At 38.2% G+C, this 14,979-nt stretch overlaps 1 protein-coding gene across 1 annotated transcript in view; it reads right to left on the bottom strand.

The window, feature by feature from the left end:
• Window positions 1-13,721, bottom strand: part of CCDC152 (coiled-coil domain containing 152) — a 54,664-nt gene extending 40,943 nt beyond the window's left edge. Inside the window, exons 1-3 of the mRNA XM_023216451.2 lie at window positions 13,691-13,721; window positions 11,366-11,454; window positions 8,046-8,151 (exon numbers count right to left, since the gene is read on the bottom strand). Coding sequence (XP_023072219.2) covers window positions 8,046-8,151; window positions 11,366-11,454; window positions 13,691-13,697 — 202 coding nt within the window. The 5' untranslated portion in view covers window positions 13,698-13,721. The remainder of the gene's footprint in view (window positions 1-8,045; window positions 8,152-11,365; window positions 11,455-13,690) is intronic.
• Window positions 13,722-14,979: the final 1,258 nt, after the last annotated feature.

Genomic DNA, 14,979 nt, shown 5'->3' with positions numbered 1-14,979 from the left:
ACACTGCTTTAAATGTGTCCCAGAGATTCTGGGATGTTGTATCTTTGTTCTGATTGGTTTCAAAGAACATCTTTATTTCTGCCTTCATTTCATTATGTACCCGGTAGTCATTCAGGAGCAGGTTGTTCAGTTTCCATATAGTTGAGTGGTTTTGATTGAGTTTCTTAGTCCTGAGGTTTAGTTTGATTGCACTGTGGTCTGAGAGACAGTTTGTTATAATTTCTGTTCTTTTACATTTGCTGAGGAGTGCTTTACTTCCAATTATGTGGTCAATTTTGGAATAAGTGCAATGTGGTGCTGAGAAAAATGTATATTCCGTTGATTTGGGGTGGAGAGTTCTGTAAATGTCTATTAGCTCCACTTGGTGCAGAGATGAGTTCAATTCCTGGATATCCTTGTTAACTTTCTGTCTCGTTGATCTGTCTAATGTTGACAGTGGAGTGTTGAAGTCTCCCATTATTATTGTATGGGAGTCTAAGTCTCTTTGTAAGTCTCTAAGGACTTGCTTTATGAATCTGGGTGCTCCTGTATTGGGTGCATATATATTTAGGATAGTTAGCTCTTCCTGTTGAATAGATCCCTTTACCATTACTTAATGGCCTTCTTTGTCTCTTTTGATCTTTGTTGGTTTAAAGTCTGTTTTATCAGAGACTCGTATTGCAACCCCTGCTTTATTTTGTTCTCCATTTGCTTGGTAGATCTTCCTCCATCCCTTCATTTTGAGCCTATGTATGTCTCTGCATGTGAGATGGGTGTCCTGAAGACAGCAGACTGATGGGTCTTGACTCTTTATCCAGTTTGCCAGTCTGCGTCTTTTAATTGGAGCATTTAGTCCATTTACATTTAAGGTTAATATTGTTATGTGTGAACTTGATCCTGCCATGATGATCTTAACTGGTTATTTTGCTCGTTAGTTGATGCAGTTTCTTCCTAGCCTCGATGGTCTTTACATTTTGGCATGTTTTTGCCATGGCTGGTACCGGTTGTTCCCTTCCATGTTTAGGGCTTCCTTCAGGGTCTCTTGTAAGGCAGGCCTGGTGGTGACAAAATCTCTAAGAATTTGCTTATCTGTAAAGGATTTTATTTCTCCTTCACTTATGAAATTTAGCTTGGCTGGATATGAAATTCTGGGTTGAAAATTATTTTTTTTTAAGAATGTTGAATATTGGCCCCCACTCTCTTCTGTCTTGTCGAGTTTCTGCCGAGAGATCTGCTATTAGTCTGATGGGCTTCCCTTTGTGGCTAACCTGACCTTTCTCTCTGGCTGCCCTTAAGATTTTTTCCTTCATGTTCATTTTGGTGAATCTGGCAATTATTTGTCTTGGAGTTGCTCTTCTCGAGGAGTATCTTTGTGGCGTTCTCTGTATTTCCTGAATTTGTTGGCCTGCCCTACTCGGTTGGAGAACTTCTCCTGGATGATATCTTGAAGAGTGTTTTCCAACTTGGTTCCATTTTCCCCCTCACTTTCAGGCACCCCAATCAGACGTAGATGTGGTCTTTTTACATAATCCCATACTTCTTGCAGGCTTTGTTCATTTCTTTTTCTTCTTTTTTCTTTTGGTTTCTCTTCTCGCTTCATTTCATTCATTTGATCCTCAATCACTGATACTCTTTCTTCCAGTTGATCGAGTCGGTTACTGAATTTTGTGCATTTGTCACGTATTTCTCGTGTCATGGTTTTCATCTCTGTCATTTCGTTTATGACCTTCTCTGCATTAATTAGTCTAGCTGTCAATTCTTCCACTCTTTTTTCAAGATTTTTAGTTTCTTTGCGCTGGGTACGTAATTCCTCCTTTAGCTCTGAAAGGTTTGATGGACTGAAGCCTTCTTCTCTCATCTCATCAAAATCATTCTCTGACCAGCTTTGATCCGTTGCTCGCGATGGGCTGTGCTCCTTTGCAGGAGGAGATGCGCTCTTATTTTTTGAATTTCCAGCTTTTCTGCCCTGCTTTTTCCCCATCTTTGTGGTTTTATCTGTCTCTGGTCTTTGATGATGGTGACGTACTGATGGGGTTTTGGTATAGGTGTCCTTCCTGTTTGATAGTTTTCCTTCTGACAGTCAGGACCCTCAGCTATAGGTCTGTTGGAGATTGCTTGAGGTCCACTCCAGACCCTGTTTGCCTGGGTATCAGCAGCAGAGGTTGCAGAAGATAGAATATTGCTGAACAGCGAGTGCACCTGTCTGATTCTTGCTTTGAAAGCTTCCTCTCAGGGGTGTACTCCACCCTGTGAGGTGTGGGGTGTCAGACTGCCCCTAGTGTGGGATGTCTCCCAGTTAGGCTACTCAGGGGTCAGGGACCCACTTGAGCAGGCAGTCTGCCCCTTCTCAGATCTCAACCTCTGTGTTGGGAGATCCACTGCTCTCTTCAAAGGTGTCAGACAGAGTCGTTCGCGTCTGCACAGGCCTCTGCTGCTTTAGCTGTGCCCTGTCCCCAGAGGCGGAGTCTACAGAGACAGGCAGGTTTCCTTGAGCTGCTGTGAGCTCCACCCAGTTCGAGCTTCCCAGCGGCTTTGTTTACCTACTTAAGCCTCAGCAATGGCGGGCGCCCCTCCCCCAGCCTCGCTGCTGCCTTGTGGTTAGATTGCCGCAGACTGCTGTGTTAGCAAGGAGGGAGGCTCTGTGGGCGTGGGACCCTCCCGGCCAGGTGTGGGATATATTCTCCTGGTGTGCCAGTGTGCTTACAGCGCAGTATTGGGGTGGGAGTTACCCGATTTTCCAGGTGTTGTGTGTCTCAGTTCCCCTGGCTAGGAAAAGGGACTCCCTTCCCCCTTGCGCTTCCCAGGTGAGGCGATGCCTCGCCCTGCTTCAGCTCTCGCTGGTCAGGCTGCAGCAGCTGACCAGCGCCAATTGTCCGGCACTCCCGAGTGAGATGACCCCAATACCTCAGTTGAAAATGCAGAAATCACCGGTCTTCTGTGTCGCTCGCGCTGGGAGATGGAGACTGGAGCTCTTCCTATTCGGCCATCTTGCTCCGCCCCCCCGGCTTTTAATTCTCTTTGCAAAATTTAATCCACACTCTTGTTTTGTTGTTGTTGTTGTTGTTGGACTTTACTATGTAATTTGAAAATGCTGCCTATTAAATTCTTACTAAAAACCAGAGGTCATAATATTAAGCTATTTCTTATAATATGTAATTTAGTAAATCAATAATCATTTTGAGCTCAGATATGGGCTCTAAGATTATTAGCCCATAATATTATACTATTAATCAATATGAATATTAATATGTATTTCATACAATAGTTGCAAATATTAAAATCAATTATACATGTAAAGAGTTTTCTGCAGTACTTAGTTCTCAATACTAATATTATTACTATCTTTAACTGCCAAAGAAATTCTTTATCTGACATGCATCAAATGTAGAAAATAAAATGTCCATATATCATTCTTTATTGTTGAATAAATTTGATCATGTGTAGTTTGCCCTTCCTTCCTAAGTGAATTATTACACACTTGGCTCCATAAGTTGTCATTTTCATTTGTTCTTTTGTTTTTGCTAAGTACTATCCAGCTGAAACGACATTAGATTTAGAACAAATAAAATCGTATTTCTTAAAAATAATGTTCGTGGTTACATAGCAGGTGTATATATTTATGGGGTACATGACATGTTTTGATAAAGGTATGCAATGTGAAATAAGCACATCATGGGGAATGGGGTATCTATCCCCTCAAGCATTTATCAACTGAGTGATAAACAATTCGGTTACACTCTTTAAGTTTAAAATGTACAGTTAAGTTATTATTGACTATAGTCACCTTACTGTGCTAACGAATAGTAGGTCTTATTCATTTTTTCTATTTTTTTGTACTCATTAACCATCCCCACCTCCCTTGCAGCCCACCACTACCCTTCCCAGCCTCTGGTAACCATCCTTCTACTCTCTATGTCCATGAGTTTAATTGTTTTGACTTTTAGATCCCATAAATGAGAACATATGATGTTTGTCTTTCTGTGCCTGGCTTATTTCACTTATAATGATCTCCAGTTCCATCTATGTTGCTGCAAATGGCAGGATCTCATTCTTTTTTATGGTTGAATAATACTCCATAGTTTGTAAGTACCACATTTTCTTTATTCATTCATCTGTTGATGGACACTTAGCTTTCTTCCAAATCTTGGCTATTGTAATCAGTGCAGCAACAAAGAGTGCAGATCTCTCTTTGACATACTGATTTCCTTTCTTTTGTGTATATACCCAGTAGTGGGATTGCTGGTTCCTATGGTAGCTTAGTTTTTCAAAGAGCCTCCAGGCTGTTCTTTATAGTGATTGTACTAATTCACCTTCCCATGAACAGTATACGAGGGTTCCCTTTTCTCCACATCCTCACCAGCATTTGTTATTGCCTGTCTTTTGGATACAAGCCATTGTAACTGGGATGAGATGAGATTTCATTATAGTTTTGATTTGCATTTCCCTGATGATCAATGATGTTGAGCACTTTTTCATATGCCTGTTTGCCATTTGTATGTCTTCTTCTGAAAAATATCTATTCAACTCTTTTGCCCATTTTTGGATTGGATTATTATATATATTTTTTCCTATGGGGTGTTTGAGCTCCTTACATATTCTAGTTATCAATCCCTTGTCAGAGGGGTAGTTTGCAAATATTTTTTCCCATTCCATGGGTTGTCTCTTCACTTTGTTGGTTGTATCCTGTGCTGTGCAGAAGCTTTTAAACTTGATGTGATCCCATTTGTCCATGTTTGCTTTGGTTGCTTGTGCTGGTGGGGTATTGCTCAAGAAATCTTGGCCCAGACCAATATCCTGGAGATTTTCCCTGAAGTCTTCCTGTAACAGTTTCATAGCTTGAGGTCTTAGATTTAAGTTTTTAATCCATTTTGATTTTATTTTTGTATATGGTGAGAGACAGTAATCTGGTTTCATTCTTCTGTATATGAATATCCAATTTTCCCAGCACCAGCTATTGAAGACTGTCTTTTCCCCAGTGTATGTTCTTGGCGCCATTGTCAAAAATGAGCTCACTATAGATGTGTCGATTTGTTCATGGGTTCTCTACTCTATTGCATTGGTCTATGTGTCTGTTTTTCTGCCAGTATTATACTGCTTTGCTTACTGTAGCTCTGTAGTATAATTTGAAGTCAGGTAATATGATTCCTCCAGTTTATTTTCATTTTCTTAGGACAGCTTTGGCTATTCTGGGTCTTTTGTAGTTCAATACAAATTTTCAGATCATTTTTTCTGTTTCTTTGAAGAATGTCACTGGTATTTTGATAGGCATTGCATTGAATCTGTAGATTCCTTTGAATAGTATGGGCATTTTAACAATATTGATTCTTCCAGTCCAAAAACATGGAATATTTTTCCATTTTTTGGTGTCCTCTTCAATTTCTTTCATCCATGTTTTACAGTTTTCATTATAGAGATCTTTCACTTGTTGGTTAATTCCTAGGTATGCAATTTTATTTTTAGCTATTGTAAATGGGATTACTTTTTAAATTTCTATTTTAGGTTGTTCATTGTTGGCATATAAAAATGTTATGGAGTTTTGTATGTTGATTTTGTATTCTGCAACTCTACTGAAGTTGTTTATGCTAATAGTTTTCCTGTTGAGTCTTTAGATTTTCCAAATGTAAGTCCATATCATCTGCATACAAGAATAATTTGACTTCTTCCTTTCCAATTTGTATGCCATTTATATCTTTCTCTTGTCTGATTGCTCTAGCTAGGACTTCCAGTACTATGCTGAATAACAGTGTGACAGTGGACGAAATTCTTGTCATGTTCCAGATCTTAGAGGAAAGGATTTCAGTTTTTCCCCATTCAGTATGGTACTAGCTTTGGGTCTGTCATATATGGCTTTTATTATGTTGAGTTATGTTTCTTCTATCCCAGTTTTTTGAGGGTTTTTATCATGAAGGAATGTTGAATTTTATCAAATCCCTTTTCAGCATCACTTGAAATGGTCATATAATTGTTAGCCTTCATTCTGTTGATGATGTAACACATTGATTGATTTGCATATGTTGAACTATCCTTGCATCCAAGGGATGAATCCCATTTGGTCATGATGAAAGATCTTTCTAATGTATTGTTAAATTTGGTTTGCTAGTACTTTGAGGATTTTTACATCAGTATTCATCAGAGATATTGGCCTGTAGTTATTTTTTTTATGTGTCTTCATCCGATTTTGGTATTAGGGTAATACTGGCCTTGTAGAATGAGTGTGGAAGTATTCTCTCCTCCTCCTTTATTTTTAGGAACAGTTTGAGTAGGATTGGTATTATTTCTTCTTCAAATGTTTGAATATACAAGCAATTCTCCTGCCTCAGTCTCCTCAGTAGCTGGAATTACAGGTGCCTACCACTGTGCCTGGCTAATTTTTGTATTTTCAGTAGAGACGAGGTTTCACCATCTTGGCCAGTCTGGTCTTGAACTCCTGACCTTGTGATCCACCCTCCTCGGCCTCCAAAAGTGCTGGGATTACAGCACCTTGTCTGGCCGAAATTTAGTTAATAATAGTGGATCAATTGGCACATCTACTATAACAAATGTATCATACTAATGCAAGATATTAATAATAGGGAAGTGGTGGGGTGAGAGAGTATACGGAAATTCTCTGTAATTTCACTCAATTTTTTTCTGTAAACCTAAAACTTCTCCAAAGAGTTTATTAATTTTTTAGAGTCAAAAGTACAAATCCTTTCTTTTATTGTTTCCATATGCTGTGTCATACACTTAGAAAGGCATTCTCCATTATAAAAATAAAAACCCTACATTCCTCTTCTATTTTTTCTGTGGTTTCATCTTTTTAACTTTTAATAAACTTTACTTTTTAGGGCTATATCTTCAAACATTGGCTGTGATAATTTCTCAGAGTTTCCTTAGTTTTGATGACTGACAGTTTTGCAAATACTGATCAGGTATTTTGTAATGTCTATTTATGAGAATTTTTCTGACATTTATCTCATGACTAGACTAGGGTTATGGGTTTTGGGAAGAAGACCACAGAAGTGCCATCTTTATCATATCATATCAAGAGTGTACACTATCAATATTATATAACTATTTATGTTGACCTTAATGATGCAACTGAGGTAGTATTTGTCAGGGTTCTCCACTTTGTAGTTACTTTTCCCCTACCCTCACCCTTTTCATACTGTGTCTTCACTATAGTAAAGAAACTGATTATACTGAGCCCACGATTAATGAGTGTGGAGCCGTGCTCTTCCTCACTGAGGGCAAAATATCTACAAAAGTCATTTGCAATTCTTCTGCACAGAAGGCGTGTCTCTTCTTCCCCAATTGCTTATTTATTAAATCATTTATTTACATCAGTAAGGATTCATGGATGTTTATTTTATACTTTGGGCTAGCTCATGTTGTTCCAGCTTTGGTTCTTTCAGTTGGCTTTTGTCTCCCTTTTAACATACTCCCATCACTGTGGGATGCTTTTTGTTTGTTTTTTCCTTTTTGAAGACTTTCTTACTTTCTGCCCTTATAAGATACTTGAAGCTTATTGTGCATCTTTCCTGCCTCAGTGTTATAATCAGCCATGTCTCAAAAAAATCTTGGTTCCTTTTATTAGAGAATGGTATAAAGAACCAAGATCTGGGAACCAGGTATGCTCAATGTCAGTGGGGAATTATTGCCTCTAGGCCCTCTCAGTTGACAGAGCAAATCAATATATGTGTACAACTTCACTTTTAACAAACATTTTTGACACATTTGACATTTATTTTGATGTAATTATAATAGAAATTCAATTTAATTATTTTCCCCATGGTTTTTATAGGCCTGTATTGAGACTTCAATTGGCCATTTCTTTTGGCCTCAGAAAGTTGAGCGGCCTCAGAAAGATTATTTAACTTATTTCATTCTATGTTTTTTCATAGGTGAGGCAGAGTAGTAATACCCATCTTACATGTCTTTCAGGGCTATAATAAGGATACAAATGAGATGATATCTGGAAAGCTCTATGTGGACTTAAAATACTTTACAAATATATGGTGTAATCACTGTTGTACTAAAAAACACTTTCATTAGAATTAGCATTCCTCAGGCAGCAAATAACTAACCTTCTTTAATTGAGACCTCCTTTGCTTGCATTACTTTTAATAGACAGTTAGTCTTTTCCAACTGAATATCCAGTATATTGTTCTTTCCATTGGTTTCTATCATTTTCTGTAGAAGAAATAGAATACTTATTATTAACAAATCAATGCTGCTAGTTTAATTTTTTATTAAGTATATACAGACTAATGAAAATACAAACCACTTAATATTTGAAAGTCTAATAAAAAATACATATACAGTCATGTACTACATAAAGATATTTGGATCAAGAACAGACTGCATATATAACAGTGGTGCTGCCCTCTACAAGTGTACCAATTTTATCTTTTATACCATATTTTTACTGTATCTTTTCTATGTTTAGATATACAAATACTTACCATTATGTTACAATTGCCTCCAATATTCATTACAGTAACATGCTGTCCAGGTTTGTAGCCTAGGAGCAATAGGCTATACTATAAAGTCTAGGTGTGTAGTAGGCTACACCATTTAGGTTTGTGTAAATATATTCTATAACATTCACACAATGACAAAATTGCCTAATAATGCATTTCTCAGAACATATCCTTGTCATTGAGCAATATATGACTGTATTTTAAATAAGTCCGCTTCCCAATTTATTTTTAAATGAAAAAGTAACAGGTAAAATATTAAAATAGACTAGCAGTTATAAACGAAAAGTAAAAATATGATCTAACTTGAACCATTTTCTTTCTAACTATTCAACTATCAGTCCCATGGTTAAAATTCCTTATATATGTTTCCAAAATATTTTATGACTGTATAGCTATAGAAAGAAATCATATTATATTCTGTTCTGTGCCTTGGATGTTCCGCTTCGTACTATTATCTGGGAGATGATGTCATGTAAACCCACATAGATCTACCTCATTGTTTTTTTTTGTTTGTTTGTTTTTGTTTTTTTGGGACGAAGTCTCACACTGTTGTCCAGGCTGGAGTACAGTGGGGCAATCTTGCCTCACCGCAACCTCCGCCTCTTGGGCTCTAGCAATTCTCCTGTCTCAGCCTCCTGAGTAGCTAGGATTACAGGTGCACACCACCACACCAGGCTTATTTGTTGTATTTTAGTAGAGACAGGGTTTCACCATGTTGCCTAGGCTGGTCTCAAAATCCTGAGCTCAGGCAATCTACCTGCCTCGGCCTACCAAAGTGCTGGGATTACAGGCGTGAGCCACTGCGCCCAGCCTACCTCATTCTTTTTAACAGCTACATTGAGTTTCATTTTTGAATATGCTGTAATTTATTTAACCAGTCTCTTACTGAGAGAGAGAGAGAGAAAGAGAGAGAGGCCATATTCTACTTTTTGTAATGAATAAACATTCTTGACCATATCTCTTGGGTATTTTTGTGACTAGTATAAGCCTCCACATGCTCTTCAAACAGCTTCAAAAATCAACTCATGAACAGTCTTATGTCATCTGTATCTCCATCCACTTTTGAACTGATCTCAAAGCAACTCTCTGACATTATGTTATTTCATCTGTTAATATTACCATCCATATGTATCTCCAAGAGATGACTCTTTCAAAATATGGCCACAATATCATCTTCACTTCAAAAATGAACAATTATTTCTTATTTAAAGTGTTTAAGAATATGACAGATATTTCCAAATTAATTTCCAAAATCATTGCACTAACTCCTTTCCCACCAAAAATGCTTATTCCTTTCTCTTTTATCTATTATATTAGCAATCACTCAGTTAAGAACAGTTAACTTCACTGTTTAAAAAAAGTTCATGTTACTTCAAAATACCCATGATCATAAAAATTCTTTCATTATGACATTTGCGTGTGTGTGTGTGCGCGCTGAGGAAAAGAAGGAATAGAAAATAATTATAAGAAAAGAAGAGAAGATAGAAGTAGGTATTAGTCTCCCTCCCACTCTTGCTTCACAAAGTCACTCCCCAATTCTTTCATTTAACCATCTACATTTTTCAACAGTTGTTGAAGGCAGAAGAGGAAGGATAAACCCAATATACACTTGTGGGTTTGGTCTACCATTTGTCCAGAGTTGGGGAGAGAGACTTTAAATGGCTTTGCTTTTCCGCAAAGGAGAAGGCAAATGGAACAGATAGAATAGGAAATACTAAAAAAATGAGTAGTTATAATAACAGATTGAAAGATGCATTTACTTTAATGTCTACTAAAACCATTCCTGAATTTATGGACAATGTAGGCTTTCTTTTTCTTTTTTTTTTTTTTTCTGAGACGGGGTCTCGCTCTGTCACCCAGACCGGAGTGCAGTGGCGCGATCTTGGCTGACTGCAAGCTCCGCCTTCAGGGTTCACGCCATTTTCTTGCCTCAGCCTCCCAAATAGCTGGGAATATAGGAGCCCGCCACCATGCCTGGCTAACTTTTTGTATTTTTAGTAGAGACGGGGTTTCACCGTGTTAGCCAGGATGGCCTCGATCTGACCTCGTGATTCACCCGCCTCGGCCTCCCAAAGTGCTGGGATTACAGGCGTGAGCCACCACGCCTGGCCTGGACAATGTAGGCTTTCAAGTATAGCAATTCCTTTTTATCCATGGAGGGATATGTTCCGTGACCTCCAGTGGATGCCTGAAACCACAGATAGTACTGAACCCTATATATACTATATTTTTACCTCTACATACCTAACTATGATAAAGTTTAATTTATAAATTAGGCACAGTAAGAGGTTAATAACAATAACTAATAATAAAATAGAACAATATACTGTAGTAAAAGTTACATAAATGTGGTCTCTATCTCTCTCTCTGGAATTATCTTATTGTACTGTACTCACCCTTCTGATAACTGAGGTGGCTACCAAGGGACTAACAGACTAGTGGTCTATATAACATGGATACACTGGTCAAAAGGATAAATCACATCCTGGGCAGGACTGAGAGAGACAATGGAAAATTTCATCATGCTACTCAGAATGGTGCAGAATTTAAAATTTATGAATTGTTTATTTTGGGAATTTCCCATTTAATATTTTTGGACCACTGTTGACCTCACGTGGTTGAAACTGTAGAAAGCAAAACCTCAGATAAGGGAACTACTATATGTATTTTCTGTTTAACTTTGGCAAAAGTACATAAATTATTTGATCTCCTGTCCTAGGGACATTTTGATGTATTAGTATAAATGAGTCAAAGCCAGATATATTTTAAACATGGATTTTTAAAATGAGAGAGACGAGCATAGCAAAATATATTATTATCTTGATCATTTTTTGGTACATTTTTCTTTCTTCCCAACTTCTTTCCTTGGCAAAATCTGTTCCATGTATCACTATGTACTACAATTGTTTTCTATCTTTACATACCTTTTCTATCTGTGAGAAGTCATTTATAAGTTTGTCAAGATTCACACTGCTAATCTTTTTCATACATCCTTCACTGCTTTGGTCCATGTCTGAAAGTAGTAAACAGTAGATAGTGTTAAATAAATCAATAAGATCTAAAGCACCACAATCGTGTTCATAGCTCAAATACTAACATTTCTATATTCAACTCATAGGGCATCTACTTGGGCTCCATTGCACTCAGAGAATTTTTGTTATAACCAGTATTAACAGTGGTCAAATGCATTGTCTTTTCCACTCCTTACCACCCACACCCCAGTTGACTTATTTAGATTTGTTTCCTTAATGCATTAAAACCTAATGCAATATTAAATCTGAGGCATGGCTTTTAACTGTAATTATTCTTAAATTAAGATGTTAAAAATACTTGTTTAACTATCATGTCACAAATATTTTCAGCTGTTATGCTTATTTCTTATATTTTGTTTGGTAAACTGGTAAATAAAAGACACATAGAAATTAATGTGTTCAAAGCAATCTCTCTGCATTTCTATTGTCTTGTAGTTTTGTATAAGGGATTAACCTTCAGGGATAGCCAGCTAACTGCTAAAGAATAAGAGTTTCAGTTTTAGTCCTATGAAACCAATCATAAGAAATTCTTCAGAATCCCAAAATGTAAATGCTGGTTACTTTGCAAAAGTCAGTTTATCTGTTCTGACTGGATGAGTTTACATCTTCAGATGTAATGTAAACAAGTATGAAACACTTGTCTTTAGATTTTTCTCTAGCAAAGAAGAAAGGGAAAATACAAATTTGAAATTTAGGGATGTTAGGTTGAGGAAAAAACATGAACCCATGTATGGTGTGTGAAAGTGGTAACTAGTCCAAAGTAAAATGTAAGTAAAATTCGTGATGTAGTTACTCAAAGCAATTTGGGGGCATGTTATTGTTTAAAAGGAAGTTAACCCAAACAGACATTGCTTGACAATATGTTACTTCATCAAGATATCTCATTTTCTTCTTTTGAAATATTATTTTGCATTAGCAATTATTAATGGTTTTTAAATTTCAGAGAATTTTAGCTGCATATTTTGTTTCTTGAATCATTATCTCGAATTATTATCTTATGTATGACATATGCAAGTACAACTATATATAAAATCCCTTAAATAGTTAAAACTTGATCCTTACAGCAGAAAAATATTTGTAATAACCTCCCATGATATGGCAAAATTCCTTTTGGAGTAAAATTAAAAATAATTGCTATTTGATAGTACTGTTATTCTTTAATAATGCTATATGGTAATCTGAAGTAGTTAATGGAAGCTCCTTCCACCTCCAACTTTTTTTTTGGTACCTAACCTTTTAAATATAAAAGGTTTTACTAGGGTTTTGTCTCAGAATCTGGCTCTTGAAATAAATACATTTAAATTTGAGCTTGATTTTCTCTCAACTTCTTCCCCCAAATAAGACCCTGTTATTTCCTTATAAAACCATCACTAATATTCCATTTACTATCATTGCATGATAGCCCTTTTGCCATACTGGCAGAGTCAGGCAATTCATTTCTAGGTATCTTAATCGTCTGTTCTTCTGATTTCCTAGGGTCAAGATCCTTTCAGTGAATATAGTCTTGCCCTGTGAAATTCGGTGACAAGCTGGTGATTCAGTGCTTGTAAAATTCCTTAGTAAGCAGCATAGACTGATTTGTGACCTTCAAGGCTCAGTTTCAGCCGTCCCCACAGGCAAGTGACAGTCCCATTTCCTTCTTTGTCCTCTTGCCTGCTGGCTTCAACCATCCCCACAGGACAGTGACAGTTCCATTTCCTTTTGGGTCCTCCTGTCGGCTGGCTTGAGTCCCGCAGCTCCTCCTCTCCCCTACCCCACACGGTTGGTCCTTCGCCGCTCGCCTGCCCCACGCTCTGGTCACCTCTTCTTCCCTCCTCACCTCCCCTCAAGAATTCACTCTCAGTCCTGAAGCCTGGGTCCCCTGGCTCCCTCCGCAGCATCCTAGTGTCCTTAGGGACCTAGCAGAAATAAAGGATGGGGGCCGAGCACCCACGGATGTGAGAGAAGTGCCTGAGACGAAAACCTGTATGGACCCAGAGCACTGTAAGGAGATACGAAGAAAAGCATCTCTATGGAAAAAGCGGGAGTTTCGAACTGCTTTCTGGCGTCCTTAGCGGCCTAGCAGAAACAACGGATGGAGGCCGAGGACCCGCGGATGAGAGAAGTGTCTGAAAAGAAAAACCTATATGGACCCAGAGCAATGTAAGGAAATACGAAGAAAAGCATCTCTATGGAGAAAGCGGGAATTTCGAACCGTCAATAGCGTTTGGAGTGTACCTGCCATTGCTCCCAGTTTCCCACAGTCTCCCTTGCCGCTGCCTCTGGGGCCTGATACAACCCTGAATGTTGTCCCCTCCTCCGGAAGCCGGATCCCCCAACAATGGGTCCGCCTTTCTAAGGGCCTGCCCTGTGCTCTATGCCAGAGCTCCTACCACCAGCAGTTCTTACCAACTTGGCCCAGCTCCCCTCAGCATCTGCGACTGCTTAGGTATTTTCATGTGGTTTCCAGAACACAAATCAACACTGGATCAATAATTGTTTCCCCAACCAAAGAATAAATCACATTGGGTGTTTTGAATTGTGAGTCAGCGCTACTGAATAAATAATTATCCATATCTATTTTTGTAACTTACAAAATTGGCTTTTAAAATTCCAGAGCCAGTTAATAGATATGGTTTCCCATCTACAGAGTTCTATCTTGGTAGCTTAATGATAAGGGCGTGGGCTCTTGCGTGGATTCAAACCCCAACTCTTCTCTTTTTCCGTGGGTGATAGTGGATAAGTTCTTAATTTTATGCACCTAAGCATCTTCATCTGTATAAGAGATTAATTATAATGCCTGCCTCGGCCGGGCGCTGTGGCTCACGCCTGTAATCCCAGCACTTTGGGAAGCCGAGGTGGGTGGATCACCTGAGGTCAGGAGTTGGAGACCAGCCTGGCCAACATAGTGAAACTCCCTCTCTACTAAAAATACAAAAAGTAACGGGTGTGGTGGCGGGCTCCTGTAGTCTCAACTACTTGGAAGGCTGAGGCAGGAGAATTGCTGGAACCCGGGAGGTGGAGGTTGCAGTGAGCCATTAAATGAAGTGATGCATTTATAAGGTGCTTAATGGAGACCCTTGCTTAAAGTAAGAGTTCAGAAATGTTAATTATTAGAATTTTTAAATGTTGTTCAGTAATAGTTTGAACGTGAATCCACTGCCAACTTTGCCTCATCTGCTTTTGTTTTCTGAGTGGGAGATGCAAGGTTTATTTTAGTTAATGTGATTTTTTGATAGACTCCACAATTCGGCAAGTGAAAAAATATAAACAGTAATAAGATAACCCATACTTCACTAGTTGAAAGGTAGTATGGCATAATGGCAAGAAAATTAGATTAAAGTGGAAAATAGGAGGGTGTAGTCTTCACTCGGCTGCTCAAGTAAGCTTTCCCTAACATTAGTAGCAACATATAGAAATATCGAAAAAGACCCGCTGAATTGCGGGCTCTATCCAATTAGCAAATATAAAATGTTCCATGTGATTCATGTCATAATAACTTTTGAAACAAGCCCATTTTAAGACCA

This window comes from Piliocolobus tephrosceles, chromosome 4 (genome assembly GCF_002776525.5).
Source record: "Piliocolobus tephrosceles isolate RC106 chromosome 4, ASM277652v3, whole genome shotgun sequence".
Lineage (NCBI taxonomy): Eukaryota > Metazoa > Chordata > Mammalia > Primates > Cercopithecidae > Piliocolobus > Piliocolobus tephrosceles.
This window is presented reverse-complemented; position numbering and strand designations above follow the sequence as displayed.